General features: G+C 40.0%; 1 protein-coding gene across 6 annotated transcripts in view; it reads left to right on the forward strand.

Annotated features, from left to right (window-relative positions):
- Positions 1-14,617, forward strand: part of CRACD (capping protein inhibiting regulator of actin dynamics) — a 109,740-nt gene that overhangs the window by 57,718 nt on the left and 37,405 nt on the right. For 4 of the 6 annotated variants that reach the window (XM_072336804.1, XM_072336805.1, XM_072336806.1 and 1 more), the window contains 2 exons: positions 3,135-3,206; positions 13,141-13,309. In XM_072336804.1, coding sequence (XP_072192905.1) covers positions 3,182-3,206; positions 13,141-13,309 — 194 coding nt within the window. In that variant the 5' untranslated portion in view covers positions 3,135-3,181. The remainder of the gene's footprint in view (positions 1-3,134; positions 3,207-13,140; positions 13,310-14,617) is intronic. The other 2 variants (XM_072336808.1, XM_072336809.1) reach the window with 1 other exon arrangement.

Here is a 14,617-nt window from a genome sequence, read left to right on the forward strand (position 1 = left end):
TAAAAATAATGCTGAAAGTTGCTCCTTTAGATGTCACTATATGAGCTCATGACCTTGACTTTCACCAGTCCCCTGTTCAACAAGGTAGTGATATTAATCTTTATTTAGGATTCACGTCTAGGTAATCTTGCTTGAATCCCCTATGCCTCCTTATTTTTCTTCTCCACCAGCTCTTCTTTCTTTGTCAGTTTTCTGTAAATCCCAGAGTGGATGAGTCAGTGATTCCAATCTGTTCCTACTTAGAAACCAATTCCCTTTCAGGAATAGCAGTGTCATGCTTTAACAGTAGGCGGTTGTGCTTTCTGAGAGATTTTGACATCTAGAACTTTCTTTTATTAGATATTGACTGCTTCACTCTTCATTTCAGAACAACATGGTCTCTGGTGTTTTTTCACATTCTTCTTGCCCCTAAAACTCCCACTCCTCTAATTTTTTTGGCTGCACATCTACTACCAATCCCATGGAGATCCAAACAGATTTAATCTTATGCAGATCCCTCAGTTTTCTTTCCTCTTCCTTTCCTGTCTCCTTGTCAGTTGTTCATGCTCATGTGGGTATCTACCTTGTTCCTTCCTGCCTCCCACCACTACTCTCATCCATGCTTCCATGAATTCCTGACACTGGTACTTCTGGACCTTGTGACACTGCATTGCTACTTCTAGGTAGCTTGACAGGCTTCTAAGAAGCTAATACCGTCCCTCTTCCTTGCTGAATAAATAAGAGACTGTAGATAGATGAAATAAGAAAAGGTAATATCTGGAGAGTAGGGGATTTTTTGTGCTGTCTCCATAGCAATGCCTGACTCTGTGAGCAGGTGAAGAGAGGCATGATGAGGTTTCTGAAGAACCACAAATGAGGCTGTTCCATGATCTGGAGCTGCAACCACACATTTGAATGAAGGGTCTTTGCCTTGGAGGAGTGAAGAGGGAAAGAACACGATAGTATTGGTTTCTGTTCTTTTTTTTCCTAAATGTTCAAAATATTGAAGCTGCTTCTGTCTCTTTAAAATGGTATGGTATTTTATGCTGGGACTACTACTGAACTTGAAGTTATTTGAGTGAGTAGAATAATTTCGTATGTGTTGAGGTATGAGGTGACCTAATTATTCCTCTATCTGTTCCTGTTTTGTAGCACTGTTTATTCAGCTGCTCTAGTGTCTTTCTTTCATCTCTAGTTGTGTAACAGAATCTTTTGAAAAGTCAAAATCATGAGAGCATGACTTAGTTGAGATTTAGCTGCTCATCAATAAGATAACACTGGTGAAATATTAAACAAAGGTTGTGGCTTCATAAGGGAAGAAGCAACACTTACAAGCTTTACTTTGATACAAGGATGTTGATTATTATGAGAGATCCTTCTTTTCTGTTGACAGTTGTGATATTCCATTGCAAATATCATATATTATCAAATTTCTTACATTGACTTGAATTTTTCCATTTGGGCTTCCAGCATTTGAGGGACAAATAAGAGACAAGATTGCAAATGTGTTTTTCAGAACTCTTTGTTATGTGACAGTAGTCCCCATAGGGCATATATTGTCTAAATAATGCATCTCTCATTTTATGTCATTCACTAGAATGACCAGTTCAGAAACCTTCCTGGTATCCAGTGAAGTGATTTTTTCCCTGGCTCATTGCCTGTAACTTTCTCTTACTTGACTTCTCTTTCTTGCTTCAGTGTTCTCTATTGACTTCATGTAGCTCAAAACACTTGACTGAGTTGGTAATCTATAGGTTTCTTTATAACCATCAGGTAAGCCTTCTGTTTCATAAGTTAAAGGACTAGTGCCTGTGTAAAATCTAAGATTGCATTAATACCCTCCGGATTTAAGGTAATGTACAACCTAAGACAGCAAGATGTACAACTGTTATACGTAAGTCTTTATATATCTGCTGACAAAATGCCCCAGAGGAGAGGCACAAGGAAGATATTACTAAAACCTTTTTATCTTCTCTTATTTTCAGTTCAGTTTCATTTGTGTGCCTGTATTTTGGGAAAATTATTATCTATACATCTTTATTTTCACTGCTTACCAAAATGTGGATGCTAAGCAGCTTGGGATTCTTAAATGTTTCTCAAAATAAACTAATGATTTGGGTTTAATTGAATTTAAAGAGAGGGATTTAATAGATCAGAATTTGTCGAATGCAATATATTCAATAATTTAATTTAAATTCTCCTCTGCTAAAGACTTTATGTTACTGATCTCAAAAGCCTTTGCTATTGATATGAAAGTGCTAAGGACCACTGTTTAAAGCAGATAATGGACATAAACTTATTTGGTTTTAAAGTGAGAAATACAATATTTCTCTAGATGGTGAATTTTAGGTGAAGCACTTTTTAGTCCTTTGGGATGTGAAATACGTACCATTGCTATCTTTGGGTAAAGCTCGTAAACCATGATTTTAAACAAATGTCATGTAAGAACTGAAAAGACTATACTAAAACAGGAATTTTTAGGTCTTATATTCAAGATTTTATTGCTTTCCAAGAGGGGTCTGCATAACTGTTGCTTCCTTTATGACAATATCATAGGCTGCTTAAAACTTGCCTCCATTTCATGGTATTAACAGGAATCTTGAGAAAGGACTATTTTCTAGCACAATTTTTCTTGGAAAAATGCAGCCTCTGGGTTTCACGGTATGTTTTGACATTTAATTGTTCTTGTAAAGCTGAAAACATACAGTAACCTCTGACTTATCAAAAACTGCTCCTGGTCTTACTCATAGCACCTGTAAAGAGTTGCATAGTGTTCCAGGTCTTATGGAAAAGGTAAGCTATTTTTGGCTCCATAGATAGGGAGGACTGAGCAAAAAGAAGTTGCATAAATGAATGTAGCAAGTGCATTTTGTATGGAAGATTGGTCAGGAAGTCCTAGCCGTAAGTCTAAGATCATTTTGGCTCTTTCTGGTTTAAAACTCCATGAAAAGACATTTTCTGCTATTTGAGAAGGATATTAAAGTAGGGAAAATATGTAGTAAAAATAATGCTGAAATATGGGCTCTACTTGATTTGCAGGGCTGTTCTGCACGCTTTCCTTCATGTTCAATTTGTCCTTCAGTTTTCTTAAAAACAAACAAGAAAATGCCAAACCCTTCTCTCTGGTGATCTCATGGCTTTTGTTTCTTCCTCAGAGAAGATCAAGTCTGGAGTTTCTCTGACTTCATCTGAAATTGTAGGGATGATCAATTTATTTAAGAAACCTTGTAAGTACTTCACTGGTTCTGTAGATTACGGAGCACATGGTGTCCTGTCATTCAAAAGCTCACTGTTAGTTTTTTTTTTTTCTGTGGCTTAGTCTGAAGTACTTTCATTGGGGAGCTGGCTGAGGGGATGATGTGTTGTGCTTACTGTTTTCAAGCAGGAGCTGCTGCTAATGTATGTGCTGCTTTTGTCCATGTTTTGGCAGGCATAACAAACAGCATGTGTATGCAGTGGAGTCAAACCCAAACTTCAGAGGTTATCCTGTTTTATATTTTTGCAGGTAATTCCCTGTAGCATCACTGGGAACTATCTGCACCACAGTGTCAAACTTGACTCCCCCATTTTATGTTACGTCAGATGCTGTGCTTCACCTTAACTTTTAAGATGGTCCTAATTAATGAAATTATGGATTTAAATTTTGAAATCAGTAGAAAGATATGTGTTCGTTCAGGATCATCCTGATTCCCTTGCAAAGCTGTCGAAGAGGTTGCTGTTTTCAAAGCTTGCTACTATAGCTGTAATTTTAATAGTTTTTATCTGTATTAGTTGGCATATATTATCAACTTCCAGTTGCACTGATACTGACTTATTTCATTTTTATTTCTTGCTTTGGATTTGCAGTGATTATTTGACATATATATCAGAGTTTGAGTTAAATGATGGAAATGGACTGAAGCAGTATTAAATCTCTGTGTATGTGTAAATACCAAGCATGCTCTGAAGCAGTTGATGGTGCTGGATCAATGTGGTGTCCTTCTGTTCACCTCTTTGTTGGCTGTGTTTTGGGGTTTTTGGTGTTGGGGAAGAGGGGTTGTCTAAATATTGATGATGAACAGCATTTGTTTCTAACTTGAGACAGTGGTTAACATCTTAACATGACAAAAGCTCTAGTCTGTTTTCAGGGTTTGTGATTATGTGTCTATTCTGCAGTAAATAATATCTGTTTCCATTGGACTGCGTGATGCTCCACATGAGCTTGCACTACTGGAAAGGTATTAAGTGGGGAAAAGGAAAAATGTTTTCTATCAGGAAAAGAAAAGAGAGAGGAAGGAATGTACAGTAATTTTTATTCCTATTAGAGCTATTTGATCAGCCCTAATTATCGATTTAAAGTATGGAAGGAGTAAGAAGACATATTTTGCAATCACAATTAGGGAATTCATGTAGAAAGAATAGGTAGCAGTGTTTGAAATACCTGGCTAACTCTGTGTTGACATCTGTTAATAATTCACACGGTCTTTTCATTTGAATTTTGTTGAGAAAAACAGAGTAGGATTGAAATATAAAGAAGCTCTTAACTTCCTTTGTGAAGGAGTGGGAGTACAGTGTCGATTCAGTGCAAAGAAAAGAATTTATTTGTGTGAAGCTTCCAAACTTTTTTAGTTTTCCTTTTGGCTAACATGGTCATTTTATACCAAAGGCATTCATAGTTGTGTTTGATAAGATTTCTTTCTAGTGCTTGTTCAGACCGGTTGGAATTCATGATCTGACTGCCTGTCCCCATGGGTCATGACTGAATTGCAAATTTCTTCTCTGTAGTTTGAGCAGACTCACTGAGGTCAGGAATACAACACTCACCTAGTCTGAGTCAGCCTTGCCATGCCTGTAGTAATTTTTACTAATTATAAAGCAACTTACACTTAATAACATGCCATTAATGAGCACCTTTTTCTTTGGTATATGGATAAACTTCTATTTCAGTAAAATGCTTTATTAACTGATTAAAGATCTCTGCCCAGTGTTGTTGGGAAACTTCTTGACTTGTTTTTTATTCAACAGTGAGACAAAAATCTCGTTTCCTTACTCTGAAGATGCAGTCTCTTCATGTTTTTCATCCCATGGCAAACTGCATTTAATTCTTCTTCTGGAATGTTGTTTCTCTAAATGACATGTTCTCTCTAGCCTAAAGGGTAGAGTGTATGTCCCATTTTCTAATATAGCCTAAAGCGGGAGTGACCCAGCTGATTCCAGCACTGGAGAATAACAAGATGACTTCACGGAGGATGTTTGGGATAACCTGGAGAACAGGTACAGACAAACATTACTGGTCTGATGGCATGGTCCAGGAAGGCAGGGTGGAGAAACACAGCTATTTACAGCAAGGTCATGTCCTCAGAACACATTAACTCTAGCACAAAGCCCATATCAGTCTTTGGAGGCTCTGCCCTTGTCATTCAGCATCTTGAGGTGCTTACAGCCACCTTACTTTTAACCACAGAGGATGGTTAAAAGCTAAGATATTTTTAGTTTATTAAAAACAAAAACAAACCCTCTCTGCCCTCTCCCCTCTTCAATTTGAGCTCATTCTGTTAGGGTAGAAGGGTTCAGATGCTGCTGAATCCTCTGCATTAGTTACACAGGACTGGTGCCTCTGGAGCTTCTGTTTGGGATTCCTATCCTTCATTGTGTTTCCACCCAGGCTGTAAAGGGTGACACTGTCTTTGGGAGAGTTTGCCTCATCTAAGGTTTCTTCTACTTTACTCTTTAATCTTCTACTTTACTACTTTAATCTTAATAAAATTGGGACACTTTGCTTTGAGATTTAGTCAAAGTCTATGAGGAAAAATATTGAAGAAAACTTTGTCCTGCATTGATTGGCATTAAAGTGTGTTCCTGCCTCACAGCTGGCAAGAATAATTTTTCTTTCTTCTGTGTAACATGAAAAATTGAAGAAGTGGGGGTCGAACTGTTGGGAGAAACATAAGATTGACTTGAACATTACAAAAAGTTACCTTGTGTTACTGACAGCACTGTCATTTTCTATCTACAAATTAAATGCTTTTTTCTCCTGGCTGTGCTTAATGAGTGTTACTGCTCCTACGGCTTTGGGACTTTTGTTCTGCAGTTTAACAGAGTATCAAGATTAGCATAGGCATGCACAGCATTGGGATTTTACTGAAAATGCACTGGAAATAGGGCATGAGGATCTGACAACAGGCCAGCACAGAGCACTGGAATGATGATGCTCTTGAGTCAGGACTTCTTGCTGTAAAAGTTAATTTTCCCCTTCTATATTTTGTGATACAAAGCAACAACTATTGTTCTTGCCATGCTCACATCTCACAAATCATTCAGAAATTATGATCCTGTGCTGGAGATTTCAGGAAGTTCAGCCTGGATTTGCTTTGAGATGCCCTGAAGTATCTCAGTTTCAAAATGGATAAGGCAGAGGTGCTAGTTGGTTACATAACAGAAACTCATTATTTTTGTAAACTTTTATTAAAGCTTATAAATCACCCATCTGAATATTTGTCAAACTAGGTTCCGTACTGATGTCATATTCCTGCATCTACAATGCATTAATTTTTTACTACCTTTAGTTGTCCTCCCCAGAACAGGAGGGCCATGTGAGTCTCCTATTTTATTTGATTCTGGAACACTGTAAATGATAAGTAAATTCCAGTCTGGCCAGGTGGTTTTGAAGAAAAAGTATTGTCTCCTTTGTCAATGAAGTTAAATTGTGTTCAGCTTCTGTGGCTGCATTTGCTGTATTTCAGTGGTGATAATGGTTTGTCATCTCACCACTGTGAGACAGCATGTGATAAGCGTTGTTAGTCACGGTGGCAAATCCTGGCTGGGAATCAAACCAGCATGAAAATAGGAAATAGGTTTTGTTTGTTTGTTTTTTCTTTATTCTTTCTGCCTAATGGAAAGAACAGCCAAAGAGATACTTTAAAAAGAAACATCTGGTTGCTATAGCTCAGGGAGAAACATTTGCTCATTCACTCAAATACCTTTTTATAAATTAATTATTTATTATATTTTTTAAATGCTTAGATTTAGAAATGCTTCAGTATCTCTCTTTATGGCTATTCCTCTTCTCTTCAATTTTCCCCTTCACAAGCAATTAATTTTCTATCATAAAATAGAATGGGGAGGGGAAGGGGAGATTTCACTGAGCATCAGAGTAGTAGCTGAGCTGTTGGCTTTGTTGTTTTTTTTTTTTCCCATTTTGATGATATAGATCTTATTAAGAATACTTTATTGATATTTCGTTTTTAGTGTACATACAGATACCTTACTTGGCTAACATTTAAAACTACTACTACTTATTAGTATTTTAAATTAATATAATATTTATATAAATTGCTGTGATTAAGCAATGGCCAAATAAATTTGGTTACAAAGTGCATCTGACTATTTTATTAAATCAACAATGTTAGTTTTACAAAGAACAAAATATTCAGGAATTTTTCTATTTCCTAGATATTTGTAAGGAAGTTTGAGCTGTAAAATCATATCAGATGTTTCTGAGGTTACTAGTCAATGAGTGTTTCAAGTGATATCCTGTTTTTCTGCTTTGATTCTGCAAACCAAAGGCAAATCTTTAATCCTTCAGCTGCCTCCAAACTGCAAGAACTCTACTGCAGATATGCCAGTCAGGTACTGCTTTTGGTATGTGCTCTAAGCTTTCCTTTCTTCCTTTCCTTTGTATATTTTACTATGATGAGGGTCTATTTTAAGCTCTATTGTTCTGATGCAACATTTAGGATTTTGTGCATTCAGGACACTGCTTAGTAACAGCTGGCAGGAGCATGCTCTTGGCATTTGTGCTTTTTGTGCTGACAAGGTTTGATCTACAACTTTCATGCTTCCTTCATGAAAGTTAACATATTGTAAACCAGTAGTTTCTGTGAGGAACAAATGTTCCTTCTCTCTCTTGTGGAAAAAATGGAAGAAGATTTTCTACTGGTTCAATACAGGATTTGTACTTGGGGATAGAGAGGCAGAGAAAAAGATTTTGTATAACATAATGCCCTGATGAAATAATCTTATTAATGGATATTCAGGCATAAATGGCTGCCAGAGGCTGGGCAGGGGCAGCAAGGAGGTGTCTGGCCACATCAGGTGTGTTCTGTGCACTTTGGGCTGCGCTGCAGCCTGGCCTGAAGCAGTTTACATTGTCTTTGAGAGACTGGTGCTCTCTGCAGCTGGCCAGTAGTTCAGATTTAAACAGTTTCAAGCAGGAGTTGTCACATCTAAAAAATGAATCTGCCTAGGAAGTCCCATGTTCATCAGAATTTTTTCACTGGGAAGGAAACAATAAGCCAACATGTCTACTATGTTGACGTCAAGTGTTTAATGCATGTCAAGAAACCTCAGATAAAACACAGAATACTGACAGGTTCTTCCTTGAACAGCTTTGGTTTATAAGCCTTGCCATAGTACAATTAGTTTTTCTCCCTGCTGTTACATAATGGATGAATGCTTTGTTGGTGAATCAGAAGTGACTGTGGTGTCTTCCTAAGTGTCTGCCTTGATCAGGAAGGATCTGCATCTTCCTCGCCCTAAAGGTGCTACACAAAGCTGACTCTGATGGGGCAAGGTGGCAGGATGTCAGTGTCAGAATAGAGGGGCATGAAGAACGTGAGGCTTTCTGACCTCCATCTCCACCTTCACTGGGATTCTTAATAAAACTGTGAGCACAAAAATGATATAACTGGCTGGAAAGTCTTTATATGTAGGGAAAGGAGGAACATAAGGAGCTCATAGATGGAGAGTGGTGAGACTCCTGCCAGTGTAAAGGAGCAAAGTGGAAAGGAGCAGCATCTACTTGGTTCATCTGAATAATGTTATGTAAATAGAAACACTGCTCTTACTGTCCTTCTTTAATATCTCTTCCTTGCTGATAATAACTGTGGCAATTCTTGTGCAGTAGAAACTAAGTTCTTTTACCTTGAAGTAAATAGTGTATGAACTATGCAGGTTTTACTTTTTCTGTTACTTCCTTGTATAAAGAGTAGTGTTGCTTTTTTTCTTGATCTAGAAGATAAAGTAAATGTTATGGTGTTTGTTTAATCTTTAATAGAATCTGTTATGCTGATTCATATTTCCTAACATCTGTCTCAGCTACATATGATTTCTTTGGAAGGTACAGTCATCAGGAGGAAGGAAATCACAATATGATCTTTTGTTTATGGAAATATTCTTGCTTCTGCAGGTGGCAAGGGAAAGCAGATGTTTCTGGAAAGCAAGATTTGTTCTTGCTGTGTTATGAATACTTTAGGAACTATTACTTGTTTATGTCAGATAATCCAAGAGTGCCTCATCTTCTCTGTGGGATAAGGTTTGCGGGAAATAATATCTCTTGTAAGAATCAGTTGATACTCCCAGAAAAACAGACAAATATTGGCTGGCTGGTTTTTTTTGCCCTAGTTGTACCTGCGTGTTTTAGGAAACCATTGTGGCTGCACCAATCTGTAGCCTTATCCCTCCCAGTCTTGTTTTCATTTACAGTTTGTCAAGAATCAGTTTCACCTTGGGTTGCATTATCATATCTCAGTCAGCATGGGACTATTGCTTACTGTCTCCTTTATGAGTGTTATGCTGTGATGCTAAATGTCTCACACAGCTGGACTTGAATTCCTTGCTGGGAAGTTATATCACTGAATATGAATCCCAGCCCTTTTCTTCTGTTCGTTGTTATTTCCCTCTCTGTTAGGTTACACATTTCCTCGAGCTCCTTGGTGTTAGTGTTTGTGTGTTTGGGATGTATCCATCTATCACCCTCAGTTGTTGAGGCTCTTTATTGTTTGTTTTTGTTGTGTATGAAAGAGAGTGCCACGGACAAAGGGAAGATTGTGGGGGCAGAAAGCATCCAGAAACCAACTTTCCCTGTAACATTTGATGAATTCCAACTGATAGTGGAGCTCATATTTTAAAACACAGGACTGTAGTTAAGCTGGACAGAGTCTACCCTTGTCCTTCCTTATTTCCAAAGAATTAGTTTTCTGTTCTTGGAGGAGCAGAGACACCTCCTCAGATAGTGCTGCTTTTGGATCTGCAGACAAGTACATCACTTGCTTGCTTTCTTATCATTTAAATCTCTTCCCACTGTAAAAGCTGCAGTTACATTGTGTTCCACCAGCCCTTATGTTGAAGACTCTTCTCAGTTTTTGAAAAGCATAGGAATCATCATGCATTTGGATGACACTGAAGAATAGATACAAACTATGTGATGGGATTTGCAACTGGTACATTTTGCCAGCTGAAGTCTAAGGTCTATGCCTGATTTGCAGGCAATAAAACCTGTTTCACTTTCATTTATCTGTATTGGATTTGTGTGGAGGTGATGAAGGAGGAGCGGATATTCCTCTTGGTTTCCTATCTGTCATGAGGAGCAGAGGGGCACGTAAGCTTTCCTGGCTATTTCAGTAGTTGCCCTTGGCACAAGTTAACAGCACTGGGTACCCCAACCCTCTTCCTTATCTATCACATTTTTTCCTTCTGCAGCATAAGTGGACAAAAAGGCTGAGCCATATTTGAGCTGCAGCATCAGACTGGAACGGCTTTTGCACAGGCTGTTATCTGCTGCATTGCTAATATTTTCATTCTCGTTTTTGTAACTGTTTTACTGTTACAGGAAGGATTTTACCCTGTAGGTGATGTCAACCCATGTTTTCCTCTGTGAAGTTTGATGACAGGTTTACATACTAGATTTTGACTTACTATATTTTAGATTAGATTACTATATTTTAGATTTTGGCATACTAGAGTTGACTTCTCCTTATGCCTGCGCTGTCAGGATCAGGAAGGTTGTATGTAGCCTGTGCAGGGAAGTGTGCTTACTGGTTTTGCAGTGACTCACAAAGCCTGATTTAAAGAATTCAAAGTAATGTCGCAGTAGTGATGATGCTGGGTGGAGCAGGAATCAGCTAAGGGACATGCTAAATCACATGGGAACAAACAGGCCTTGGCTGGAGATGTAATCATGTTGGCTTTCATTCGTTTTGAAATGAAAGCTGTGTTCATCTGTCTTACCTGTTCAAAACTTGGAGTGAACACAGCTTGAAGCTGATGAGTCAGTGTAGCTTTATTCATGGACTTCTAGAAAACGAAGGGACAAGGATCACGCGGATATGTAACACGCTCAGAACATTTCAGAAATGCTGCAGTCAAGTTGATTTATGCAACAGACTACATTACCCAGCAGAAATGGGCCCTTTCAAAGAAGGCTGAGGAGGCAGGCAATGTGGAAACCGTGTTAAAGCAGCTCTTTCACTCAGTCTCATGTCTGATGCTGATGCTACTCTCCTGTATAATCTGCCATTTGTTTTATGAGTTTTTGCAGACAGTCTCTGAACTGGGTGAAGGTCTTGGGGCAGCTGTGGCCTAAGGCAAAAAATCTTTGCCTGATTACCTGGTACAGGCACTGTGTAACAACACATTTCTCTGAAGTTAGAATGGAGCAGCAGGCATTTGATCTGGCTGGAGATGTGACTTGGTTGGAACACGTAAAGCAGATCTCAGGAACATGGAGAAACAAATGTATGTCACCAGCAGTTCATCTTTCTGTCTTTATACACCTATTGGGATGCAGTGTTGTCTTAACAGTTGTCTGAACTGCTGAATGAGAAGGATGGTACCTGTGTAAAAATCTTAAAGATTTGTAAAGGAAATGTGCTGTTAGGATTTATTGCACCTTTGTCTTATATTTCAGTCGAGGTTTCCTGCTTCATCCCTGATCAGGTACAGATATGCTCAGATTTGTGAGGAGTCTGTTACAGCTTTCCTGCTCTTTGTGGGTGTTTGTTCCCTCCCTGAGGTTCAGCTCAGGCCACCTGGCACCCTGCTCTTTGGAAACCACTGGTCCTTGGAGGTAGCCAGATTCCAGAGTACTCATGCATGTTTTCTCTCACTACATACTCCATCATCATGCCTCCAGCAGCTGCAGTGAGTGTTACTTAGGTGTGGCTTTGTCATACACAGGTATAACAGAGTGGAATATAAAACCTGGTGTGGTACTGAAGAATGCTGTTGCACTACAGAGATGTTTTCATATTTCCTGGTCAAATGTTCCTACAGAAGTCTTGTAGGTATTTTAAAACCAAACTGCTGCTTCCTACTGAGCAACAGCTCTTAGGGAAGAGCAAGGTGTGCATACAGGCTGTGCCTCTGCACACAGTCTGGGAGAAAAGCACATGGAGGGATTTAAATAGCTTACAGAACTATTTGTCACCAGTATGATGCGATGCTTCTCAGACTGGATCAGGGCAAGAAACTAAAAGTTGTCTCAGTCCACTCACCTGAGACTCAAAGTTGGCTTGTTTTAAGTAAATTTAGTGCAAAATTACATACAGGTAGAGAAGAACTCAAAGTAGAAATTCTTTAGTGCAATGTAGCCCAGATAAATTAACCTCTTGTTGGCAGTGTTTAAGAAGAAACTGCTGGTGATTTTTCTTTAATGCACATTGAGGAAAAAATCATTTGAAGCTACATTTATTTTCTTGATTCTTTTTTTGGAATAAACTTCTGGTTAACTTTTAAAATATTTTGTTCTTGTTTTCATGTCTGCTTTGTCTTTTTGCTGTGTTGTTTTGGTGACGTATCTCAAGGAAGAGGTGCTGTGTTAAATTCTATCCTCTGTTGCCTTGGGAGAGTGGAAAAAAAGGGGTCAGAAAAATGTGTATTAAGTAGCCCATTAGCGAAGTAACAGAACTTTGTTCATGTTTCCCTTGCTCATTTGCAAACTGGCAGGCCTGCCTAGTTATGAGGCTGCAAAAAGAAAGTCCAGCAGGTGATTTTCAAATTCTGTCAATTCAAGACGGAGGATCCTGCACCTCCGATAGTGGGGTGCTTGTCTTGTGGGGAAAAGAACAAAATATAAGCATGGTACAAAGCCTAAAAATGACCCTCCCCTCCCCCCAAATTATGTTCTGACCTTGCAAAATTATCCTTTTTTCCCTTATTCCAATAATCAGCTGATCCCTAAATCCAAGAACGGATGTTTTAATGCTCTTACTTTTGCTTTGTCAATACTGTACGTCAGCAGGGAATTGCAACCCAGCATTTACATTGCAAGTGCCAGGCTGCTCCGGGCTGCTGCTTTGCTCTTTGACCGTGTTCCTCCTTTGAAGACACTAACCCTGCGTGCTGGTGAGTCGTGCTGGTTGCTGCTGCCCTCAGCCCTGCCCGTGTTTGTCTTGTCATCTGCAGACAAGAAAAAAGCAGGCAAGTTCCAGCCTTTCAAGAAGTTATTTGGCAAACGGAAGAAAAGGGAGCCTGTGTCAGACTGCGAGGAAGCCAAACTGAAGCCGAGCCACTCCTTTGGGAACATCTGCAATGGTACCTTCTCCTCTGATGAAGAGCCAAACACTGGGCTGAGGTAAGTGTGTGTGGGTCGGTGGAGCAGCCTGTGCACACACAAAGCTTCTTGCCCCTGCTTTTGGGCAGTGCTTAGAGGCAGACGGTTGTGTGCTGGCTGTTAGGAAGCGAGTGCATCTCTCTGGACTTGACATGTGCTGCTGCAGAAGCTGAGGTCTCACTTCTTGCACACAGTACTTGCTGTGCAGGTATACAAAAGAGAAATCCCAGGGTTAAGCAGAAATGAATTTGAATCCAGCTTCATGATTTAGTGTGTCTGAGCAGTAGCATTAATGGCACCTCTGCTTTTAAAACTGGGGGAAGGGAATTTGGGGCTGGCGGCTACAGGAACTTTATTGCATACTTTTTCCTGCAAGGTGATATCTCTGGTTCAAAATAGAAATATCCTCTTTGAATCCATTCCTCTGTGGCTTTTGCACTATAATTAAACATACTGCTTTTATTCTGCTCCTATCTGAATGTAGAGTAGAAGGAAGACTGGCTGACTGGCAGAGTGCAGAGGGTTGTCATTGGCGGTGCGGTGTCTGGCTGGAGGCCTGTGACTAGTGGTGTCCCCCAGGGGTCTGTGCTGGGTCCAGTTTTGTTCAACATCTTCATCAACGACCTTGATGAGGGGATAGTGGCCACCCTCAGCAAGTTTGCTGATGACACGAAGCTGGGAGGATTGGCTGACATGCCTGAAGGCTGTGCAGCCATTCAGAGAGACCTGGACAGACTGGAGAGCTGGGCAGTAAGAAACCGGATGAGGTTTAACATAAGCAAGTGTAGAGTCTTGCATCTCGGTAGAAATAATTGCATACACCAGTACAGGTTGGGGGAAGACCTGCTGGAGAGGAGCTCTGCTGAGAGGGACCTGGGCGTCCTGGTGGACGACAGGTTGGCCATGAGCCAGCAGTGTGCCCTTGTAGCCAAAAAGGCCAATGGCATTCTGGGGTGCATTAAAAAGAGCGTAGCCAGCAGGTCAAGGGAGGTGATCCTCCCCCTCTACTCTGCCCTGGTGAGGCCTCATCTGGAATACTGTGTCCAGTTCTGGGCTCCCCAGTACAAAAAAGACAGGGATCTCCTGGAAAGAGTCCAGCGGAGGGCCACAAAGATGGTGAAGGGCCTGGACCATCTCCCCTACGAGGAGAGACTTAGGGAACTGGGTCTGTTTAGCCTTGAGAAAAGAAGGCTGAGAGGGGACTTGATCCAGGTTTATAAATACCTGAGGTGTGGGAGCTATAGTGGCGAGGCTGGTCTCTTTTCAGTAGTGCGTGGGGACAGGACTAGGGGCAATGGGCTGAAACTCCAGCATAGGAAGTTCCGCACG

This window comes from Excalfactoria chinensis, chromosome 4, assembly GCF_039878825.1.
Source record: "Excalfactoria chinensis isolate bCotChi1 chromosome 4, bCotChi1.hap2, whole genome shotgun sequence".
Classification (NCBI taxonomy): domain Eukaryota; kingdom Metazoa; phylum Chordata; class Aves; order Galliformes; family Phasianidae; genus Excalfactoria; species Excalfactoria chinensis.